Source organism: Lepisma saccharinum, chromosome 20, assembly GCF_977018435.1.
Source record: "Lepisma saccharinum chromosome 20, izLepSacc3.1, whole genome shotgun sequence".
NCBI classification, from domain to species: Eukaryota; Metazoa; Arthropoda; class Insecta; order Zygentoma; family Lepismatidae; genus Lepisma; species Lepisma saccharinum.
In genome coordinates, this window is record NC_139248.1 from 29944334 (window position 1) to 29965316 (window position 20983).

At 35.3% G+C, this 20983-nt stretch overlaps 1 protein-coding gene across 1 annotated transcript in view; it reads right to left on the reverse strand.

The window, feature by feature from the left end:
- The window catches only part of Dhc36C (Dynein heavy chain at 36C), a 369284-nt gene that overhangs the window by 59379 nt on the left and 288922 nt on the right, over positions 1 to 20983 (reverse strand). The window contains exons 47-51 of the mRNA XM_083142304.1: positions 20736 to 20889; positions 16874 to 17007; positions 15068 to 15259; positions 8251 to 8656; positions 3497 to 3688 (exon numbers count right to left, since the gene is read on the reverse strand). Of these exons, the coding sequence (XP_082998430.1) occupies positions 3497 to 3688; positions 8251 to 8656; positions 15068 to 15259; positions 16874 to 17007; positions 20736 to 20889 (1078 nt within the window). The remainder of the gene's footprint in view (positions 1 to 3496; positions 3689 to 8250; positions 8657 to 15067; positions 15260 to 16873; positions 17008 to 20735; positions 20890 to 20983) is intronic.

Sequence of the window (20983 nt, forward strand, 5' to 3'; positions counted from 1 at the left end):
AGAAGAGGAAGAGGAAGAGATTATCTACGAAGTGAAATGTAAAGAATGTCAGAGTGTGTACATAGGAGAAACGAAAAAGAGGCTGAAAGACAGGTTGAAACAACATAGGGATGATGTACGACTTAAGAGAGAGAGAAATGCGATTTTTAAACACACGAGAGAAACAGGACATGACATGGAGTGGGATGAGGCTAAGCAGATACTAGTGAGAAAATGGAAGGAGGCCAAGGAAATAGAGAAGAAAGGTGAAGAAGACACAATGAACTAGAATGGGGGACTGAAGTTAAACAAAGAATGGAAGAAGGTGTTAGAAAGAGTGGAAAGGACAAGAGAGAAAGAGGAGAGAAGAAGGAAGAAGAATGAAGAAAAAAGAGCACGAGATAAAGAGTCCAACTACATTCTAGATGGAAGTAAATATGTTTTAGCCTTTTAGGTGAAAGTACAGTTGACAAGGGAAAGCCACCTGCTAGAATGTTCCAGAACAACTTTCTAATAGTCTGGAGGGGAGTAATGTTTGTGTATATATACAGTCCTGTTCTTGTATCTTGTTACATTTGTACTTGGTGCAGAGTCTGCTAGAAGGTTGAAATGTTACGTTTAGTTTATGTTTTATAATAAAATAAATTACTGCCTTGGACAGCATATTGAGATTTTCAATGCATTACAATGGAGTCCGTTATGGAGCAATATGACGAATGTGATTGTTGACTTCTAGCCACATTTAAAACCTTGCATTCTGCTTTTTTTTTCCTCCTTCCTGCCTGGAATAAGCAAAGTCCGGCTTATCACGGTCCAGATTAATGAGGTTTTACTGTAGTAGTATTTTGGAGGGTTTGCAAAAATGCACACATCACTTTCACGGAGTCCAATTATTCTGGGGATTATGCAAAATTCGAAGTTTTCAGTTATTTTGCATCAGTATTACATGAAGAAATGTATATTGTGATAAAGTGATAGTTCTTTTAATATTCCAATACAATTCTTGACTATTTTAAAGCAAAATTCTGGTAAGTTGATAGATATGACTTCAGTGGAATACTTACATTTGAATATTCATCAATATTTTGAATAACTTCTAATTGTGTCAATTTTCAAGCACCTATATCAGTATTGGAAAGAGTATGAGCATCAGAATTGATATTGGTTCAAAGTGGTAACGGCTTAGCCCGAAATAAAAGAGATTTATAAAGCATCAGTTGGAAGCAGTTGAGGTAATCTTCAGATAAAAACACAAGGTATATATATATATATATATATATATATATATATATATATATATATATATATATATATATATATATATATATATATATATATATATGGTTATAAAGGGAAAAAAATGTACAGAGATAAAAAATTGGACTCTATGTGTCATCATCATTGAGTATATTTGGAAAGAAGTTGAGGAGGAAATGTCGGCTACAAAATCTAGGTTTTCTTTCTATACACCTTTCAACATTATAGAATAGGGCCATTCCATGCCAAATCATCACAAAAAAATTAAGTTTTTAACCCGAGCATCTCAGATTTTCATAGGATGGTGGAGGACATGAAGTAACTCACATGTGTAAATTTTAGCCCTCAGTGATACATGATGTTCGTACAGCAGGGTTGTCAACTTCATAAAAAATGCCAAATTTATGCTTAAAAGGTCAACAAAAAAAAATTCATAACTATGCTTCTAAATATGGTATAACTTTCATCTTGGGCTTATTTTAAAGCTAAGGTAGCATAGTTTTCATAAAAAATAGTCTCATATGAAAATATTGAAATTTTCATTTCAAGGTCACATGACCTTGAATACCTAAATAAACGTATCTCAAATTTTTGTGGAAATAGGGTATGTTATACAGTTAAATGTAATCTTTGTTTGGTGTAAGTTTCATTTTGGGATGGCTCTGGGAAAAGGAATAAAAAAAATCTGACAGTAGTATATGCTACATTCAGTGAACACCTTACAGTCTAGTAAAATAATGTCGCATTTGGAACTAATTGCAACAGAAATGAAACCAACTGCGAAAAATTGGCGCCAAAATTACCTTGAAAATTTAAAACAAATAATAGGTATCTAGAAAACGGTGAATTGTACACAAAAAGTGAAGATATCTGAAATAATAGAGCAGAATATTTGCTAAATTATGGTTTTTGTTTGATGGAGCTACCTTGAATCCTAACTGAATTAGAAAGCACTAATTATTTTCTTAATTATTAGAATTGACATAAAAGATGGTTTGACACAAATAACAGCAAATATGTAACGAACTATGTGATTTACATCCTAAAGTCCCTGGACCAAATTCATAGCTTATGAATTTGGGAACTGTGATGATTTGGCATGGAATGACCCAATAGGAAAATGGAAGAATTATGTACAAAATTACAACTTATTTATAGATATATCAGACAGGTAAAATTATCAGCTGATACCGAATAATTTGTCCGATCTCTAGTATTTCAAAATAACAATAGGCTGAGTGTACTCAAACTGAACTTTTAATTACATGCACACAAGTTGGGCCTACAAGAGCATTGCTAATAATAATAATATGAAGCAAAGTCGGTTAGGCACATTCAGGAGATATGGGGATAGCGCCTCATATATTCTTGATCTCGTCCATCTTGGAGATGATGATTTTAGGCTGAGTGAGCCACAGAGCCACTTTATGTGGGGACAAGGCCGGAAAAATTCTAACCTTAGATCACCCATCCCAGGAATCAAACTTGGGGTCTCCTGCATGGCAGCCCGATGCCTTACCGACTAGACTACCGTGGAAAGTCTGTACATAGGTTAAAAACAGTTATGAAATAGCTGGAATTGTCAGATAGTAGTTTGGAAAGGTGTCAGTACATGGCAAAATAATCCAGTTTGATGAGAGGTTCCTTTACGAACAATAGATATTTATATTTACGACCTCCACTAATAATAAAAAATAAAACAAAATAATATTTATTAGGGATGGGCTGATATGAAATTTTGGCAGATACCGATAAAGTAGTGATATAAAATTTGCCGATACCGACAACCGATATTCTACCGATCCGGTACAAAATTAGAAATGGTCCTTGAAGAATCTGAAATGTGTATTGATCTCCTTAATAAATGTGTGTTTCGAGGTGATTGCAATGCAAAAGAAGTTGAATATTTAGACATTTACTTTTTTAAAAAGTAGGACATGGAGATTATGTATAAAAATTACAACAAAATAGCAGAATTTTGCACTAAATTATAAGATATTTATCGATGTATCGGATCGGTAAAATAATCGGTAATTTTACCGATAAACCAATTGGCCGATGCCGATAGAGTACCAATTAATCGGTCCCATCCCTAATATTTACACATAGTGCTTATCATAAATTTATTAGATTCTCTCTTACCCTGTATCAATGATGTAGCTCCTTGCACAAAACTGTAGTCTTTGGATAAAAAAATCAAACCATCAAACAATCAATCAATTTAATGCTAATGATGCTAAATAATATAAAATTACATTACCTGATACGTTTGTAAATTGTCAAGAAGACAAAGTTCATCCCAAGATTGGTTAGGAAGCCACAAAGTTGGATTGTGATGTGGATTGTCCAGAGCAACACCGCCAGTCAACAGAAACATTAATTGTTCCTCAGATATATCATTCTTCTTCCTTTTCAAATCCACCCATAACAAGAAGGAAAAGAGTAGTTTATCCTATGAAAAAATTAAGAAAAGTATTGTGAACGTTATGTAGCAATTAGTTATTATTTTCCAATAAATCTATGGTTAACCCAAAATATACAATTAAGAATTCTCATGCAGCATCTTGTGTACAAGATTCATATTTATGAGAATAATAATGCAAATCACAAGTCAGTCAATGCTTCAAGAAGTAGCCTCCAAGTTGTTTAGGACTTAGCTAATTGGACTTAGCATTAATTCTCTAATAATAATTTGATACAGGAAAGTTTACTGATGAAAGAATTAAGAAAGATTACCAGATTAAATTGACAAATAGATTTGATGTTTTGCAGGATTTAAATGATGATGAAAATATAAATGAAACAGACGTAAATAAGAATTGGGAGCACATACGTAATGCAATAGAATTAGCAGCTAAAGAAAGTATAGGATACCATAAACCGAGAAAAAGTAAGCCATGGTTTGATAATGAATGTCATAATCTAATAGAAATAAGAAATCAGGCTAGACTTAGGTGGTTAAATAACTCTGATGATACAAATCTAAACAATTATAATAGAATAAAGTGAGAAGTTAACCGCACGTTTAGAAGTAAAAAAAGAGATTACTTGAAAAGCAAAATTAACGAAATTGAAACAAACAGCAAAAATAAAAATATCAGAGATTTATATAAAGGTGTAAATGAGTTTAGAAAGGGGTGGCAACCTAAAGTAAACTTGATAAAAGATAAGGACGGTGATTTTCTAGCTGACCCAAGCGATATTCTAAATAGATGGAAGAACTACTTTAATGACCTTTTAAATGTCCATGTAGGAGATAAATCAGAAGTAAATTAAGTCCACACAGCAGAACCTTTAGTTCCAGAACCTAACTTGACTGAAGTTAAAGATGCTATTAAAAGGCTAAAGAATAACAAAGCACCTGGCATTGATTTAATACCAGCTGAGTTAATTAAATATGGTGGAAATTCATTAATATGTCAAATTCATAAATTAATTTGTTTAATATGGAATAAAGAAGAAATCCCTCAACAGTGGAAAGAATTCATAATTGTTCCTGTGTTTAAAAAAGGTGATAAAATGAACTGCAATAATTACCGTGGAATTTCTCTACTCTCAACAACATATAAAATATTATCTAACATTCTTTTAACAAGACTAACCCCATATGCTAATGAAATTGTAGGTGATTATCAATGTGGATTTAAACGTAACAGATCAACTACAGATCAAATTTTTCACATCAGACAGACACTTGAAAAAAAGTGGGAATATAATCAAAATGTCCATCAGCTATTCATTGATTTCAAAAAAGCATATGATTCGGTCAAAAGAGATAAATTATATAATATATTAGTAGAGTTTGGAATACCTAAGAAGCTTGTTAGAATGATAAAAATATACACTAGGAAAACAGAAAGTAAAATTCGTGTGGGTATTAATATGTCTGACAAATTTACAATTCATGATGGGTTAAAACAAGGAGATGCATTATCTCCATTGCTCTTTAATTTTGCCTTAGAATATGCTGTTAGGAAGGTAAAAGAAACTAAAGAAGGGCTAAAATTAAATGGTGTGACTCAGTTGTTAGCATATGCAGATGATGTAGACTTACTGGGGGATGATGTGAATACAATTAAGAATAATGCTAAAATATTTTTCAAAACTGCTAAATAGATAGGTTTGGAAGTTAACAAAGAGAAAACTAAATATATGCTTACAGGCCGAAACCAAGTGTTAGGTAATAATCAAAATCTAATTATTGATAACAACTCGTTTGAACCAGTTTCCAAATTCAAATACTTAGGAGTAATATTAACAATTGAAAATTATATTAAAGAGGAAATAAAAAGTAGGCTTAATTCAGGAAATGCATGTTACTTCTCTCTTCATAAACTTTTGTCTTCTCGTTTAATATCTAAGAAACTAAAAGTTAAAATTTACAAAACCGTAATTTTGCCTGTAGTATTATATGGATGTGAAACTTGGTCCCTTACATTGAAAGAGGACCATAAATTGAGAGTATTTGAAAATAAGATCCTTAGGAAAATCTTTGGACCTAAAAGGGATGAGGAGACAGGTGAGTGGAGAAGGTTACATAATTTAGAACTACATAATTTGTATTCATGTCCAGATATTATTAGAATAATTAAATCAAGAAGACTTAGGTGGGCAGGCCATGTGGCACGAATGGGAGAGGAAAGAGGAGTTTACAGGATTCTTGTTGGGAAACCTGATGGTAAGAGACCTGTAGGAAGGCCAAGGCGAAGATGGAGGGACAACGTTGAGATGGACCTAAGGGAAATCGGTAGGGATGGAAAAGAGTATATAGAACTTGCTCAAGATAGGGAAAGATGGAAGGCCTGTGTTGCTGCAGCCATGAACCTTCGGGTTTAAGAAGGCTAGGGAGTTAGTTATTAATTCTCTATTTCTCTATTTCAAATCTATTGACAGATCACTGGTAAAAAGAGTGTTGAAACGTTTTTATCCTCTAATCTGGAATATTTCGCATTTGAATTTTATGTTTAAGTATCTCAAATGCATATATATATTAGGGTTGCTACGATTTTTTGTTTATGAAATTCCCTGACATTTCCAGGTTTTCCAGGCCAAACATTAAATTTTGCCAGACATGTTTATCATCACGATTTTTGCTTTTGAACCTTGTGATTTTCAATTAATTATATAAACCGTTAATTATTATGAATATTCGCAGGAACACGTGAAAATTAAAAGAGTAAAATGTAAAATTACAATCGGCATCAAATGCACTGGGTGCTACAATCATGTGCATCTATCCTTCAGGCTGAGGTAACAGAGGTACGTACATTATTTCACCATTAACAGATCTCCACAATATAAAAACAACAGAAAAAGTTCATAAACCATACTTTTTTCATTTTCTGGCAGATTTATAATGTCTTAGAAAATGCTACTTTTTTGCTTACATTTATAAGTGCACATCTGGAGAAATATTTGTTGCATATAGGAATTCTATAGGAAATGCCAACAAGACTAAGATCTATAAAATAATGGACAATAATCTCAACTTCACCAACCTTTCCGATAATTGTGATCATATGACAGTAGAAAAATTTTTATGTCACATTCCAGCAACATATTTGTTAAAAACACTAAAAAACACACAAACAGCACCATAAAAAACACTTTAGCAGTACTGCCGAGCTTTCGACGTCTTCATGGGATCACCATCAGGGCTGGTCGATGGGCAACAGAAGGGATGCGGTTGAAGTACCACTACTCACTGTGACTGCCGAAAGATGTCATTGTATTCAAGCTCGACAGAATTGCTAAAGTGTTTTTTATCGTGCTGTTTGTGTGTTTTTTTAGTGTTTTTAACAAAATTATGATCCTATTCATATTGTCAATGTACTTTCGTTATCAATCATATATCTGAACTGCAAGTTTTACTTTGATATTCTTTCTAATATGTAGTATTATAAAAGTGAAAAATTATTACAAAAATCATAAGAATGAAAGAAACAAGCTTTTAAACTGAATCTTTTTTGGGAGTGGAACCACAAGAACTGAACTGAGTCCAGAAGTGAAAGTGAACTGCTTGTTCATTTTTGCAACTTTTTCTCTTGCAGACTCCAAAATGCATGTAAATTCCAGACGATCTGCAAAATTCCCTCACATTTCCCTGACAAGCAAAATTTCCTGACATTTCCCTGTTTTCCAGGTTTTCCAGATGCGTAGATGCAACACAATTATTTTAATAAAGGCAGTTGGTGGGGGATCGGCTGCTGAATACCATTTTTGTGCAATTATGAATAGGAATAACTAACTAACTAACTAACTCTCTAGCCTTCTTAAACCTGAAGGTTCATGACTGCAGCAACACAGGCCTTCCATCTGTCCCTGTCTTGAGATCTATATTCTCTTTTCCATCCCTACCGATTTCCTTTAGGTCCATCTCAACTGTCCCTCCATCTTCGTCTTGGCCTTCCTACAGGTCTCTTACCATCTGGTTTCCCAACAAGAATCCTGTAAACTACTCTTTCCTCTCCCATTCGTGCCACATGGCCTGCCAACCTAAGTCTTCTTGATTTAATTATTCTAATAATATCTGGACATGAATACAAATTATGTAGTTCTAAATTATGTAACCTTCTCCACTCACCTGTCTCCTCATCCCTTTTAGGTCCAAAGATTTTCCTAAGGATCTTATTTTCAAATACTCTCAATTTATGTTCCTCTTTCAATGTAAGTGACCAAGTTTAACACCCATATAATACTACAGGCAAAATTACTGTTTTGTATATTTTAACTTTTAGTTTCTTAGATATTAAACGAGAAGACAAAAGTTTATGAAGAGAGGAGTAACATGCATTTCCTGAATTAAGCCTACTTTTTATTTCCTCTTTAATATAATTTTCATTATGAATAGGAATATGAGACAAAATAATTATATTATCCAATTTTCTTCAGCAAAATAAAGTCCAAAGCAGAGGGTGTTCTAAGCACCCCCCCCCCTAACTTCCCCTTCAGCATGTCTATGGTGGGATATGCCCTTCCGTATATGAGATCCCAACTGTTCAGAACACCACTTACCTTTTCAAACAAGCTCCTGCAAACATTTACATACAAAGAGTATGTAAAGTGCTGTCTTAATATTTCAATTCTCTCCTTAATGTTCTGGTTCTGTTCTGAATTGTCAAGGCTGGAGTTGAACAAATTGATGAACCAATCCAGAGAGTATTGGTACATGGGATCCACATTGGCCAGGGTTGCTATGCAGAAGAACAGCACAGCCGAGTATGATGCTATCGGAGAAAACTGAAGACGGGCAGCATCTATAGACTTTTCAGTGGATTCAGCTTCTGCCTGTTTCTTGGAAATATCATTTGATAGAATTTTGGAAGAACTTAAAATCTTGATGGCTTTTTCGTCTTCCAAAATATTGCCTTCTGATGTGGAAAGTACTTCAAGAATTTCATCTTCTATTTCTTTCAGTTTCCTGTTAAATGAAGAGTTGCATGTTACTATATATTGCTTTCAATTGCATCACAGTGTATGTGAGCTCTCAATGGTGGAGTAGTCATCACAGCATGCTATGATGTTAGCAGTCCAGGGTTCGAATCCTGGGTTAGGTATGGGTGTTCTTTGCAAGTACCCCTTTAGCAGTTCCATCATATCACCACCGTAACAAGTAGTGTATATTGAGTGCTTCAACGCCACAAAAAGGATGAGCTCTTTTTTTTTTTTACGATTTAACCTCAGTGATAGCCTTTCATGATTATTTTTTTTTGTGCAATTTTCATGCCACGTGATATAACTTAACCTATTCACCGATTTTTTTTTTCTCGGTCTAAATTAACTTAAGTGTCGTAGCCTTTCATGATGATTTATTTTGGTGCGGTGCAACTAAATTTTCGCACCACGATCTTACGTGATATAACTTAACCTACTCACTGATCATTTTTTTTTTTTTTTGTTTCTCGATCTAAATTAACCTAAGTGTCGTCTACGGGATTTTACGAGTTACCGAATCCCCCTGGCCCAAATCTCGAAAATGGTGCAAAAGAGAGGTATCCCCTCACCACCTGTTGACAGAGAGGCAGGACTTGGAAAATTTTTGATTGATAAAAAAAAAAAAAATGGTTTTCCTATACTAATTTTGGTATGGGAGGACATCGAGACTCGACCAACACACTAAACCCGACCTCTCTACAACTACATGTTCGGAAGTTACGAGTGATCAAAGTTTTGGGGGTTGTGCAAACACCCCTTACCTTTGAACTCAGGACCACCAAAACTTGGCATACATACTCTACATCCTCAAAATCGACAAAGGGTGGTGTTTGGGGAGATTTTTCGATTTATTTTTTCTCTATCTCTCACCATTTTCAAGATATTTGCTGGACTTGGAAAATTTTCGACAGAGGGGTCAACCATGATAACCTATGTTTATTTTGTTAGGAGAACATCGAGCCGATGCTAATGCAAAAAACCTCATGTCTCTACGATGATCCTATTGAAAGTTTAAAAAAAAAAAAAATCGGCAATTGGCCAACCCTTGAACTTTTAGGATCACCAAACTTGGTACATGTACTCTACATCACCAAAATCGACAAGAGGGTCAACGGGGGAGATTTTTCGACTTATTTTTCCACTATCTCTCACCGTTTTCGAGATATTCGCAATTTTAGCTCTGAACTTGGAAAATTTTCAGAGGCGACCCATATCAATTTTGGTATGAGACGACAGAAACAATGCTAATGCATGTCTCTACAATCATTCCTTGGACGATGAAAAAAAAAAATTTCGGCACCCTTGAACTCAGGACCACCAAACTTGTTACCCGTACTCTACATCACCAAAATCGACAAGGGGGGGTCAACGCGGGAGATTTTTTATTTATTTTCACGCTATCTCTCACCATTTTCGAGATATTTACAATTTTTAACGCTGGACTTGTAAAATTTTCAGAGATGCGACCCATATCAATTTTGGTATGAGAGGACAGAAACAATGCTAATGCATGTCTCTACGATCATTCCTTGGACGATGAAAAAAAAATTTGTATTTTTGGCAATTGGCCCACCCTTGACCTCCAAATTTCGTACCCGTACTCTACATCACCAAAATCGACAAGGGGGTCGACCCTATCTTCTGAATAACTCTGATGTGTACGTCCTGTTTTTCGAAGAGTCGAGAACCTTCCACAGCTGTTTGCATTATATTGCATCAGATATTACATTGCAAGAGTGAGTTGGCTGTGTATATATAAAGACTAGTCTCAGACATGGATACGAATATAACGCCATGATAATTAGCTGGTGCCCAAAATTATTGCATAACTTAAAATATTTATTAAAAAAAATATATTTATTGCACTGTGCTTTCTAGCGAAGGTATTATTGTAAACGATATTTGTTTGTAAATGTGGAAAGCGAAAAGCTGTCCCCGGCCTCTCAGGGATAAAAAATTCATCACGGACAGCAACCAACAGATATTTTGCGTGTACGTCACAAAAGCATTGTCATATGGACTGACGATTTTTTTTTTAAAAAAAAAAACAGACCTAGTTATGAGTTATAACCTGTGCTGTCTTGCAATAAAAAAAAAAAGTTTTTCGTGTTTTCGCTTATTTCAATGTCAGCGAGCGTGATATGAAACATGCATGCGAAGAAGGGAGGGAGACCATAACAAATAATTCACACTTTGATTTCAATACTTTCGGTAGTCAAAATTCACCTCCTATCTAGAAGGACACTGGATGCTAATTTTTGAAGATGGCTAAAAGCGAGGGAAGGAGAGAAATGTTACCTTTTACCTCTTTGCCTGTGTGTGACGAAAATTTTTTTTTACATGCATATGGCTGTATCGTGATGCAAAAGTAATTTCCTCTGCTTGAATCATCATCACGTCTGTGAGTTTTCAGTATTGCTGAATATATTTACATATCACCCAACGGTTATGAATTACGTAGAAGTTGGCTTTGTTAACAGTCCAGTGGCGAAGTTGGAAACAGAGAGGTGACATCGAGAGTGGTTACATCAGACAGGTGCTCCTGGTATCTAAAGAAATGCCCCTCTTACAGAAAAAAAATGGAGTGTTAGAAAGGAAAGATGTTATACCCGAACGAACGGGGAGTCTCGAGCATCTTCCAATCCTCATCTTCGCATTCAGCTAACGAGGGAAAAAAAAAGTTTACATATGGGGGACGCAACAGCTGCTGTACGGTATTGTCCATGGATGTTAAAACTTTTGGGTGTTTCTGAATAGACGGACATATCAGTGTTGCAATCTCCAGATGGGACCGGAGCTTATTTTTTTTTGGACAAGGGGGATCAGATCAATGCCTGGACTAAAACTTTTGTTCACATCAAAATCAAACAAAGGATTTTACTCCACTGCTTACTTGTTCAATATTTTTATTATTGTAAAGAATGGGGCGCCGTGTCTCATTGTATAGTCTTCCAAAAATTATCATGGAAGAGCCACCTTCTTTAAATATCACATCTACTCAAAAGCATTCATTCTCTGTTCATATTTTCCGTCCTTGAATTCTAATGTGTGTTTTGTCTAACAATTGATTAAATTAAGTACCGAACATTATCGAAAAGCAATTCTGAAAACATTATACTGAAATATTAACATTATAATAAGTGTCCTTGCATAGCCGTTTCAGTCTTCAAACTGCTTCCAACAATGCTTCTGCTTACTTTTCAATAAAATCTAAGTTATGTGCAGTTCAACTTACGGTGCTAGCGTGTCTCACTGCTACACGGAAAATCCTACAGGAGTTTATTTTTCTTGGAAGTCTGAGATTTACCGAACCCCCATATAGTACTAATTATCTTCATCGTTGCGATATAAAAAGAAACATGAGTATTTGTGTTGGGAATAGAAGAGCCAGAAAATCGCATGTCACGGCTTTTGATGTTATCTGTAAAAAGCATAACAAGAGTGAGGATCATGTCGGAAATAAACTTGTAAAGAGCGAGGCTTGCAGCAAGAAGCTTCGAGGATGCCAGTTCCTAATTAGCTCCGTATTAACCAACTAATTCTCTTGCCTTCTTAAACCCGAAGGTTTAGCAACAAAAGTCTTCCATCTCTCAATTTTGTATTTAATTCTGTACAAATCACACAGCTGGAAGCTTGCGTGTATCACCCTCACTGTTTATTCTTTCCGCCCAGCTTTTGACCTTAACTATTGATCATGCATTTTTATTGCATGTTTCCCATGTCAACACACACTTTTTTTTTTTTGGTTACGAAGATAGGAAGAGAAAGAAGAGTGGTTGAATAATTTCAAGAAGTATTTCTTAATAGGGGACAGTGTTTTTTTCTTTGATATCGATGGGAACAAGGCAAGACCAACATTACCACTATGCTATCGTGGTGAAGGGCATTTTTCCATTATCAATTGTGTCCACACACAAAAACTTAGTGCCATACCTAGACCAAGAGATTCAAACCATGTCTCAGTCCCTTGTGACTTATTTAATTATTTACGCTTGTGCTTGTATTTGCTCTCTTCGGGTTTAAGAAGTCTAGAGAGTTAGTTACTTAGTTGTTTCCCACTGCACTATTTGAATTTTGAATAATCACATGTTCGTTATGAACGCATCGTTGACATCCTGTCTGATCATTTATGTGTTTGGGTTGAGGCTTCGTATCTGACCGCAACATTTATTTTCTTCTTTTTCTTGTTATCTGCTTTCTATATAAAATATTAGAAACATCACATTTCCATTAACTGTATTCCATGTTATGCAAACATTTAAGTCTATACGCCATCTGGGGCGTGATTGCAACAACGTTACCACTACATCATCCGACAAAGGCCAGGATTGGTATTATTATATTTTATTGCTCAAGTCATTTCTTTTTTAATATGTACAGCTATAGGTAAACATAGTAACTTAAGCCCTCAGAGTCGTAAACCAACAAAAGTACACCTCTGTTAACTGCTTTATGTGGGGGGAGGGGAGACAATTATAGCTATTTGTGCAATACACTTTGAAGCAGATGTGTGTTTTCTAAGTGCCCCACATCAATTTCATCAAAATAATCATTATTCATCCTCATCATTGCCATTAGCCAAAATAGCCTCGTTTCTCTTTTTTACACATTTTCGTACTGATACCCGTACGCCCTGGGCCTTTGCAGATTAACAAAAATCATCTAAAGTTTGAAGTTGTGACCCTTCTCTATACCGTTGCAAGCTTTTTTGTGATTGTTCTCCTCGATTATTCAAAGTACCTCATTTTCGCATATTCAAATAGACACAAGTGAAGGGAGTTCATGTCTCATTAGTGATTTTAAATTGTATTTTTGGGACCATGCACACACTTCCTAACATTGTTGCCTTGTAGTTGATGAGTTGTGCGGGTACAGATGTGAAGTAGTTAATAAGACCCAACACAGACAAGTCCCCCACCATTTCTTTTCGACATAGTTTTTTTTTTGTTGTTGTTGTTTTGTTACTAGAAAATTGTTATGATTACAGTACACCTGTATCAGTATAGAATAACATGGTGCCATTTTCTGTTTCTGTTGCTAGCAAAAGCAAATCTACAGGCCACAGGTTCGAGAAACAAGACATTTATTAAAATTCTCCTGCACATAATATGGACCACCTATAGAGATGATATAATATAGATCGTATTAACAAATAGTTATGTAATAAGATTTGGTTTAGTATTTAATCACAGCAGCAAAACAGACTCTCCATTCGCTTCACAACAGAAGTTAAGTGCATTTTGCATACATGTAGAAGCAGAAATTTACGCCCCGAGGTGTGCCGTTGAAAGACTATACAATGAGACACGGTGCCCCATTCTTTACAATAATAAAAATATTGAACAAGTAAGCAGTGGAGAAAATTTAGTTGCACCGCACCAAACTAAATCGTCATGAAAGGCTACGACACTTAGGTTAATTTAGACTGAGAAACAAAAAATAATAATCAGTGAATAGGTTAAGTTATATCACGTAAGATCGTGGCATGAAAATTGCACAAAAAAAAATTGTCATGAAAGGCTATCACTGAGGTTAAATTGTAAAAAAAAAAGGATCAATTTTTTTTTTTCATCAATCGAAAATTTTCTAAGTCCAATTACTGTCCAGGAACTCATCCTTTTGTGAAAATTTAGTTGTCATGAAAATTGCACTAAAATGTCGTTGAACGCTATAAAATCCACCAAAAAGTCATCATGAAAGGCTATAACTGAGGTTAAATCGTAAAAAAAAAAGGCCTCATCCTTTTTGTGGCGTTGAAGCGCTCAATATACACTACTGTAACAGTTATCCAAAAGTGACAGTGACCTTATCAAAGCAAATTTCAGTTCAATTGAAAATACTAAGTATTGTCATGAAGAACTTTACCCTCACTCTTCGCTCACCAACTCTCTCTCACATGCACATGTGCATACACTCACACACTCATATTTATATGTTAGTGCTGATCTAACACCAACTCAACTGATAATTTTGCAAAGATTAAGCAAAATGTGAAATTTTCATTAATTTTGTGGCAATTGTGGGCCAAAATAGAATTTCTTGATAATTAGATTGATCTCAATTCAAATTTTTGGGTGCATCACACTTCGCTTCCCAATAATTGGAGAAAACCCTTACATATAATCCATACCTAAGATGAAGAAGAAAAGTAAAAAAGAAGTGTAAATTGAAGGTAAAATTGCAGGTTGTAGAGAATGCTAGTTTGTGACATAGGTGAAACACACCTATACTGACCTTGCCTCTGCAGTTTCTTGCACCCAATCGTCGCCACTGCTCGTTACTTGTCGCTTCAATGTGAAATCTTCTTTAGTAATGATGAAAACACATATGGAGTTATTAAATAAAAATAACAATAAAGAATACACTTTTTAGTGCCAAAAATGTATTTGATACTTGCCGTTTGTTTTCTGCACCTTCCACAATGAGGCGATTCTTTTCTGATTGTAGATTAGGCCTCTCCTTTGCCACAACAAAACCTAGAAGCTGATCTTCCAAGCCAGCTGTGGTTATCATAAAATTGACCATAGTCACTTTCACTGCAATGTCTGGCAGATAATGTGGGTTTCGAAGCTTCGTAGTTATATAGAACCTGAAAAAAAAATTGTAAATGAACATTACTGAAGCTTTCTATCCACTTTCCCATGTCCAAGCTTGCAACTAAATTTACTTTCAATAGTTTTAGAATTGCACTCTTTTGATAAGAAATTACCAAACATTTTTAAAGGTTCCTAGAAAAAATTCAGTTTTCCAAATTCCACAATAAATTAAATTCATGTGCTTCAAGTGGAAATTCCTAGACAGGCGAATGCTTGGTTGAGGCTTGCACATGTTTGTGTGGATCAGATTGGTGACAAGAGAAGCAGGTGAGGGGATGCTTATGAAAATTATTAGAGACGAGTTGATACTGATCGGCCAATACCAGGTGATGAGTCAAAGTGTCAGAATAGTGACATAAAATAATCTAATTCAATCTATCAACTACCAGGGTTTAAGGGGCGACCTTCCACATAGTACACCCAACTGTCAACCTCACTTCCACGTAGTACACCCTGGACTGCATTTTGCAGACGAACGAGGCTCTGGCGACTGGCCCTATGGACAGTATAATTTTTTCGTGTTGTCCTGTGTTTGACCTTGTCTGTGCTGAATGCATCGATACAGTCTCAACTTTTAACCGAAGTCAGAATATTTTAATATTTTAGTTACAACACGACATCACAGTTATGTTATATTAGTTCTTGCAAGGGGTTGGACCCCTTATAAATTGACGGGTGCAAAATAGCCTAAGTGCTGGCGCACCCACAATTTTAAATTCAAATCAAATCAATCCATCAACCGATACCAGGTATTAGTTGAAATTTATTTACCAATACTGGTTGATACTTTTCTGGCATTTTGGTTTTTAGAGCGGTCCTCAAAAATGCCGCATAACACGTTGAGAAACTAATTATAATAATCTTAGAAATTATACAAAATTTGAAGTTTCTTTTTATTTTGCACCAGTTTCGTGTAAAAAAAACCTTGATTTTGTGATTACAAAACATGTATTTTAATATCCTAATGTAATTCTTGAATACAGAGTATAAAGCAAATCTATGGATGCATATAATTGAAGTGGCATACTTACACAGTACAATTTTCAAGCATTTGGTATACATGATGGCAGTGGCAGTGATTGGGTTCCAAAACTGGGAGGGGGGGGGGCAAGGTGCCAAAACTGGGGGGGGGGGCAGAGGCAGTATATTTCCCTTTGTAGATAAGGTTTATTATAGTGTCTGGGGGCAAAAGTAGTGAAAAGTCAGGGGGGGCAACGACAGGCTAATCGCCACCACTGCATGATGGGAATTAGTAAGAGTATCAGCACTGATATGCTTATCAGTTCAAAGTGGTATTGGCTCAGCTCTATAAATTATCCTAGCAATGGAGATAGCAACTCACCCCCACCCGCAATCCTCCCAGTGAGAGCAAAAAGTCAAGCGAAACTAGGGCATGCTCAGTAGCTCAGTTGGTAGAGCAACGCCAGAGACCTCAGTGAGAGTTCTGGCCAAATCCTAAGGTCATGAAGTTCTTCAAAGGCAAAACCCATTGCAGTCATTAAGTTCCTTTTCTTAATTAAAAAGAATAACGAAAGCCTCAGGTTCTTCAAGGAACATATCTGATTAGTAGAAAATTAGTTATTGGTACAACTCTACGAAGAACTTGCCTAAAATCCGTGTTGTACTCAAGGACAGAGTCTCCTAATTTGAGGTACCAAGCTCCACCTTGCTTAAACAATTGCTTAAGCAAAACAGGCTCAAGAACTGCATCTAACTCCTGGCCGATATTTTCCAACAGAACCTGCACACAAAAAGAACATCATTAGAGGTGGAAAACAAACACAATGTACACTAATATAATCAATTTCCCATGTTAAAAAACTTAAACAAGATGCACTAGATTAATTTATTAGGGTGTCAATAAATATCTGTACTTCTGCTGTATTTTCTATAGATTGACTGTACTGATTGATTGGTTTATTTTACTTCACTTTTCTGCCACTTTTCGTGAATTGCAAAGATGAGGATGAGTGATGATATTGATGAAGGGACACTCACAAAGAACGTCCATGCCCAGACAAGGATTCGAACCCAGGTCTCCGGTTGAACTACTGCTTTCTATGCACACATGTCAATGCCAATAGAGTGTGCATTCCCATTGCTCTAGTGCACGTTTGACAATCATAACTCATTGTCTTTTCCTGTTGTTGCAGGGTAAACCTAGCCAAGCAATTTGCAGCATAGAAGAACAGTGAACGGTGATTTCCTTTTTGTGGACGGAAGAAATTCTGACAAATGGTATTCTTCCTAGGATAAATCCAGAAATCAATTACATCAGGAAGCAATCGTTCTTCAGTACCAACTTTGAGAATTTATGATAATTAAGAAATTCTTAAAAAAAATTCTGAACATGATCTTACTCTATGAATTTCCCCAAAATCAGAATTTCTCAACCCTCCCAACAATAAATAAATAAATAAATTTCTGCATTGAAAACATCTACTTTGAGTACTATGCAAAAGTTATAATAAGTTCAAAGGGATTAAATATTTCTATGGTCTTGATTTTATTTTTCCATTACCAACAACCATAACTATTATGTTTCTCCAACCTTCAGATGGCCCATGCTATAAATAACTCTGAACCGTTCCGAGATTTTGTCAAGGGTTGAAAGAGACATTCGGTTGATAAGTTTGCTTTCAATATATGTTGCGTATATACTAGGGATGGACTGATATGAAATTTTGGATGATACTGATAAAAGTATTGATACAAAATTTACTGCTACTGATAACCTTGAAGAACCTGAATGGTTCATTAACATCCTTAATAAATGTATGCTACCAGATGACTGCAATGCAAAATAAGCCACATATGGAAACATTTCCTTTTTAAAAAAGTAGAGAATGGAGATTATATGTTTATATGCATAAAAATTATAACAAAATGGCAGAATATTGTACATACATTGTACATTGTATGTACAATACAGATACATTGGATCAATAAAATTATCAGTAATTTTTTATTCATTGATTTGTTGATTGAGTTGGTGTTTTAAGTCCACTTTATGCACAGTAATGGTAATCGGGACTGGACCTATAGTTTAAAGTGAGATCTGAACCACCATGTGCCACCATCGGGCATTGAACCAGGGACCCCTTGATTACAAGGCGATGATGTTAATTACGGCACCATCAGGGAGGTCCAAATTATCAGTAATTTTTACCAATAAACCGATACATAAATATGCCTATATCGGCCAATACCAATAGAGTATGATTAATCTGTCCCTTTCCTAGTGTATACCCAGTTGTAGCTATGGTATTTCCCACCCCATGCCCAGCCATGCATTTCTTCTTGTGGTGCCCTGGATTTCCAACACAAATATATGCTACTTTCTATCAACACTATTTTCTTTTTGTAAATGACTCATAGCTTTCAAATTTCCAAACTTTCAAATCAAGCAAGTTTCTTTATCTGGAAAGGGGATAGGATTGAATGCACACATGGATTTGTCTGTTTGAAATGTTGTTTTAGGTCCACTTTGTGCTAACAGATTGGCTAATTGGGACTGGACCTACAGTTTAAAGTGGAATCTGAACCCACTGTGCAATGTACCTCCAAAGGGTATCGAACCCAGGATCCCTTGATTGCAAAGCAATCAATGATGTTACCACTACGGCATTGGGGAGAATGGATTCAAATGGAAATGGGTTCAAAACAAGGTTAAAAGTTAAAGATAACAAATACCTGATGTTCAAAGATCTGGTAGCCATGTTGGATACGGCTACCACCATTTCTGGTCATCAAGTTCTTTTATCCTTAACTTTCAACTAGGCCTAAGCCGATACCAATGTATGTATGTAACCTACGTATTTGAATGTTAATACCACAAACTACCACTCTTTAAGCAAGAATTACTTTTATCAGAATTTTTGAATCAGATTCGGCTGATACCAGTGGTATCGCAAATGGAAAAGTATAAGTTGGATTTTATTTACTGATACCAGCTGATACATTTTTGGCATTTTAGTCTTTCAAGGGGTCTACTTCAAAGCTTTCATCTCGGATACACAGTGACCAAGACTAAATGCAAATAATCCTACTACTACTCACGCTTTTCTTTGTAAACCAATAATTATTCTGGATACTGTAACTAAGCTGTAAAAAAAGGGCCCATCTCATTGTAGTCACGCTCAATCTCAACTGCTTAAAGCAGGATCTACCGTATACAGAGTGACAGTGAAAGTAAGCTGTTGTCCCAGTCCATTCTTCTAGGAAATTATTTTTACGAATTCAAACCAGAACTTAGATCTTTTCAATTTTATTTTTAACAATGCCAGAATATAGAATTCTAATAGATTAACAATGTACAATGTACAATCTAGTTTATATTTCCCTTTCTTTTTATATCAAATTCAAATAAATTTATATCCTACAACTTAATTAATTAATAATTGGGGGATAGATAATACGTGAGTAGTGCCCACGGCCATACGACCGAGAATTATAGATTAGGTTCCTAGATACTGAAACTTATAATAATCTAATTATCAATTGAAAATAACAAACCTAATATTGAACAAATTAATAAATATCTCTCTAAAGAATTAAAAGGAACCCAAATCTACTTACATCCCCCATCGCATAGCCACACTCACCATTCACGTGTACAGTAAGACTCGCTCCACTCTTTCCCCCTTAACGGATGCCTCCCGACTGACCAGTCCTGATTCTTCCTCATGGCTCTGAGCATGCTAGCCAATCAAAATGAGGCAAGACGTCATACAATAATACCAACTCATTTTGTGGGCAGAGGGTTATAACACCAAATATAAAAGTCTTGGTCCTTATTCTGGAGTGATATTAAATCATACTATCATGTATATAAAAAATGGAAATTGCAAATAAAAGAACACAGAAAAATGGAGAAATCTGGTACACATTTCATGTAACTGACGATCCGGTATAATTTAAGGCACCGAGACAATAGCACATACCTCTGAATGTATGCAAGTGCAAGAGGACATTTTTCAGGGTTTCCCCTCTCCCCCTTTATTTTAAGGATTTGCAAAAATACTATGTGACAGTTTCACGGCATCTAATTATACTGGAAATTATGCAAAATTTTGCACCAGTTTTGTGTGGAAAACTGGACTTTGTGATTACGTAAGATGTACTTTAATATCCTGAGGAAAATTTTTGAAGTATTTTAAATCAAAACCCTTGATAAATTAATGTATATAATTGGACTTGAATTCGTACAAACTAATATTAATCAATATTTTGAACAACTTTCAATTATTACGATTTTTAAGTATCAGTATTGGCTCAGATGTGCTTTTAACTTTGTTCTTAAACCCATGTGCATTTAATCATCTCCGCTACCTAGGTGTGTTTGACAATTGGGAAAATTCTAGACATTCTAACAAAATGTTAATAGGTAACTTGCTTTTTTTACATTTTGCAATTATTAACGATATATCAATCATACACAACATGGCAAAGTATATGGACGTAACTTACTGGTCGCCCAAATTGAATAGCATTTTCCAGGATGCGAACATAATCTGCACTAGTAAGCCTAATAATGCCAAGATGGTTTGTCCTCTCCATTTTTTTAATGTACCTGTTGGCTTGTAACTGAGGATCAATCATGAGGGCCCACCTTCTAGCATTCCTAGAAATAGTCGCAAATATTAAACATAAGTATATTTGGCAGGTTCTGTACAATAATATCAACAGACACACTTGTTTTGTAGAAAATTAAGCAA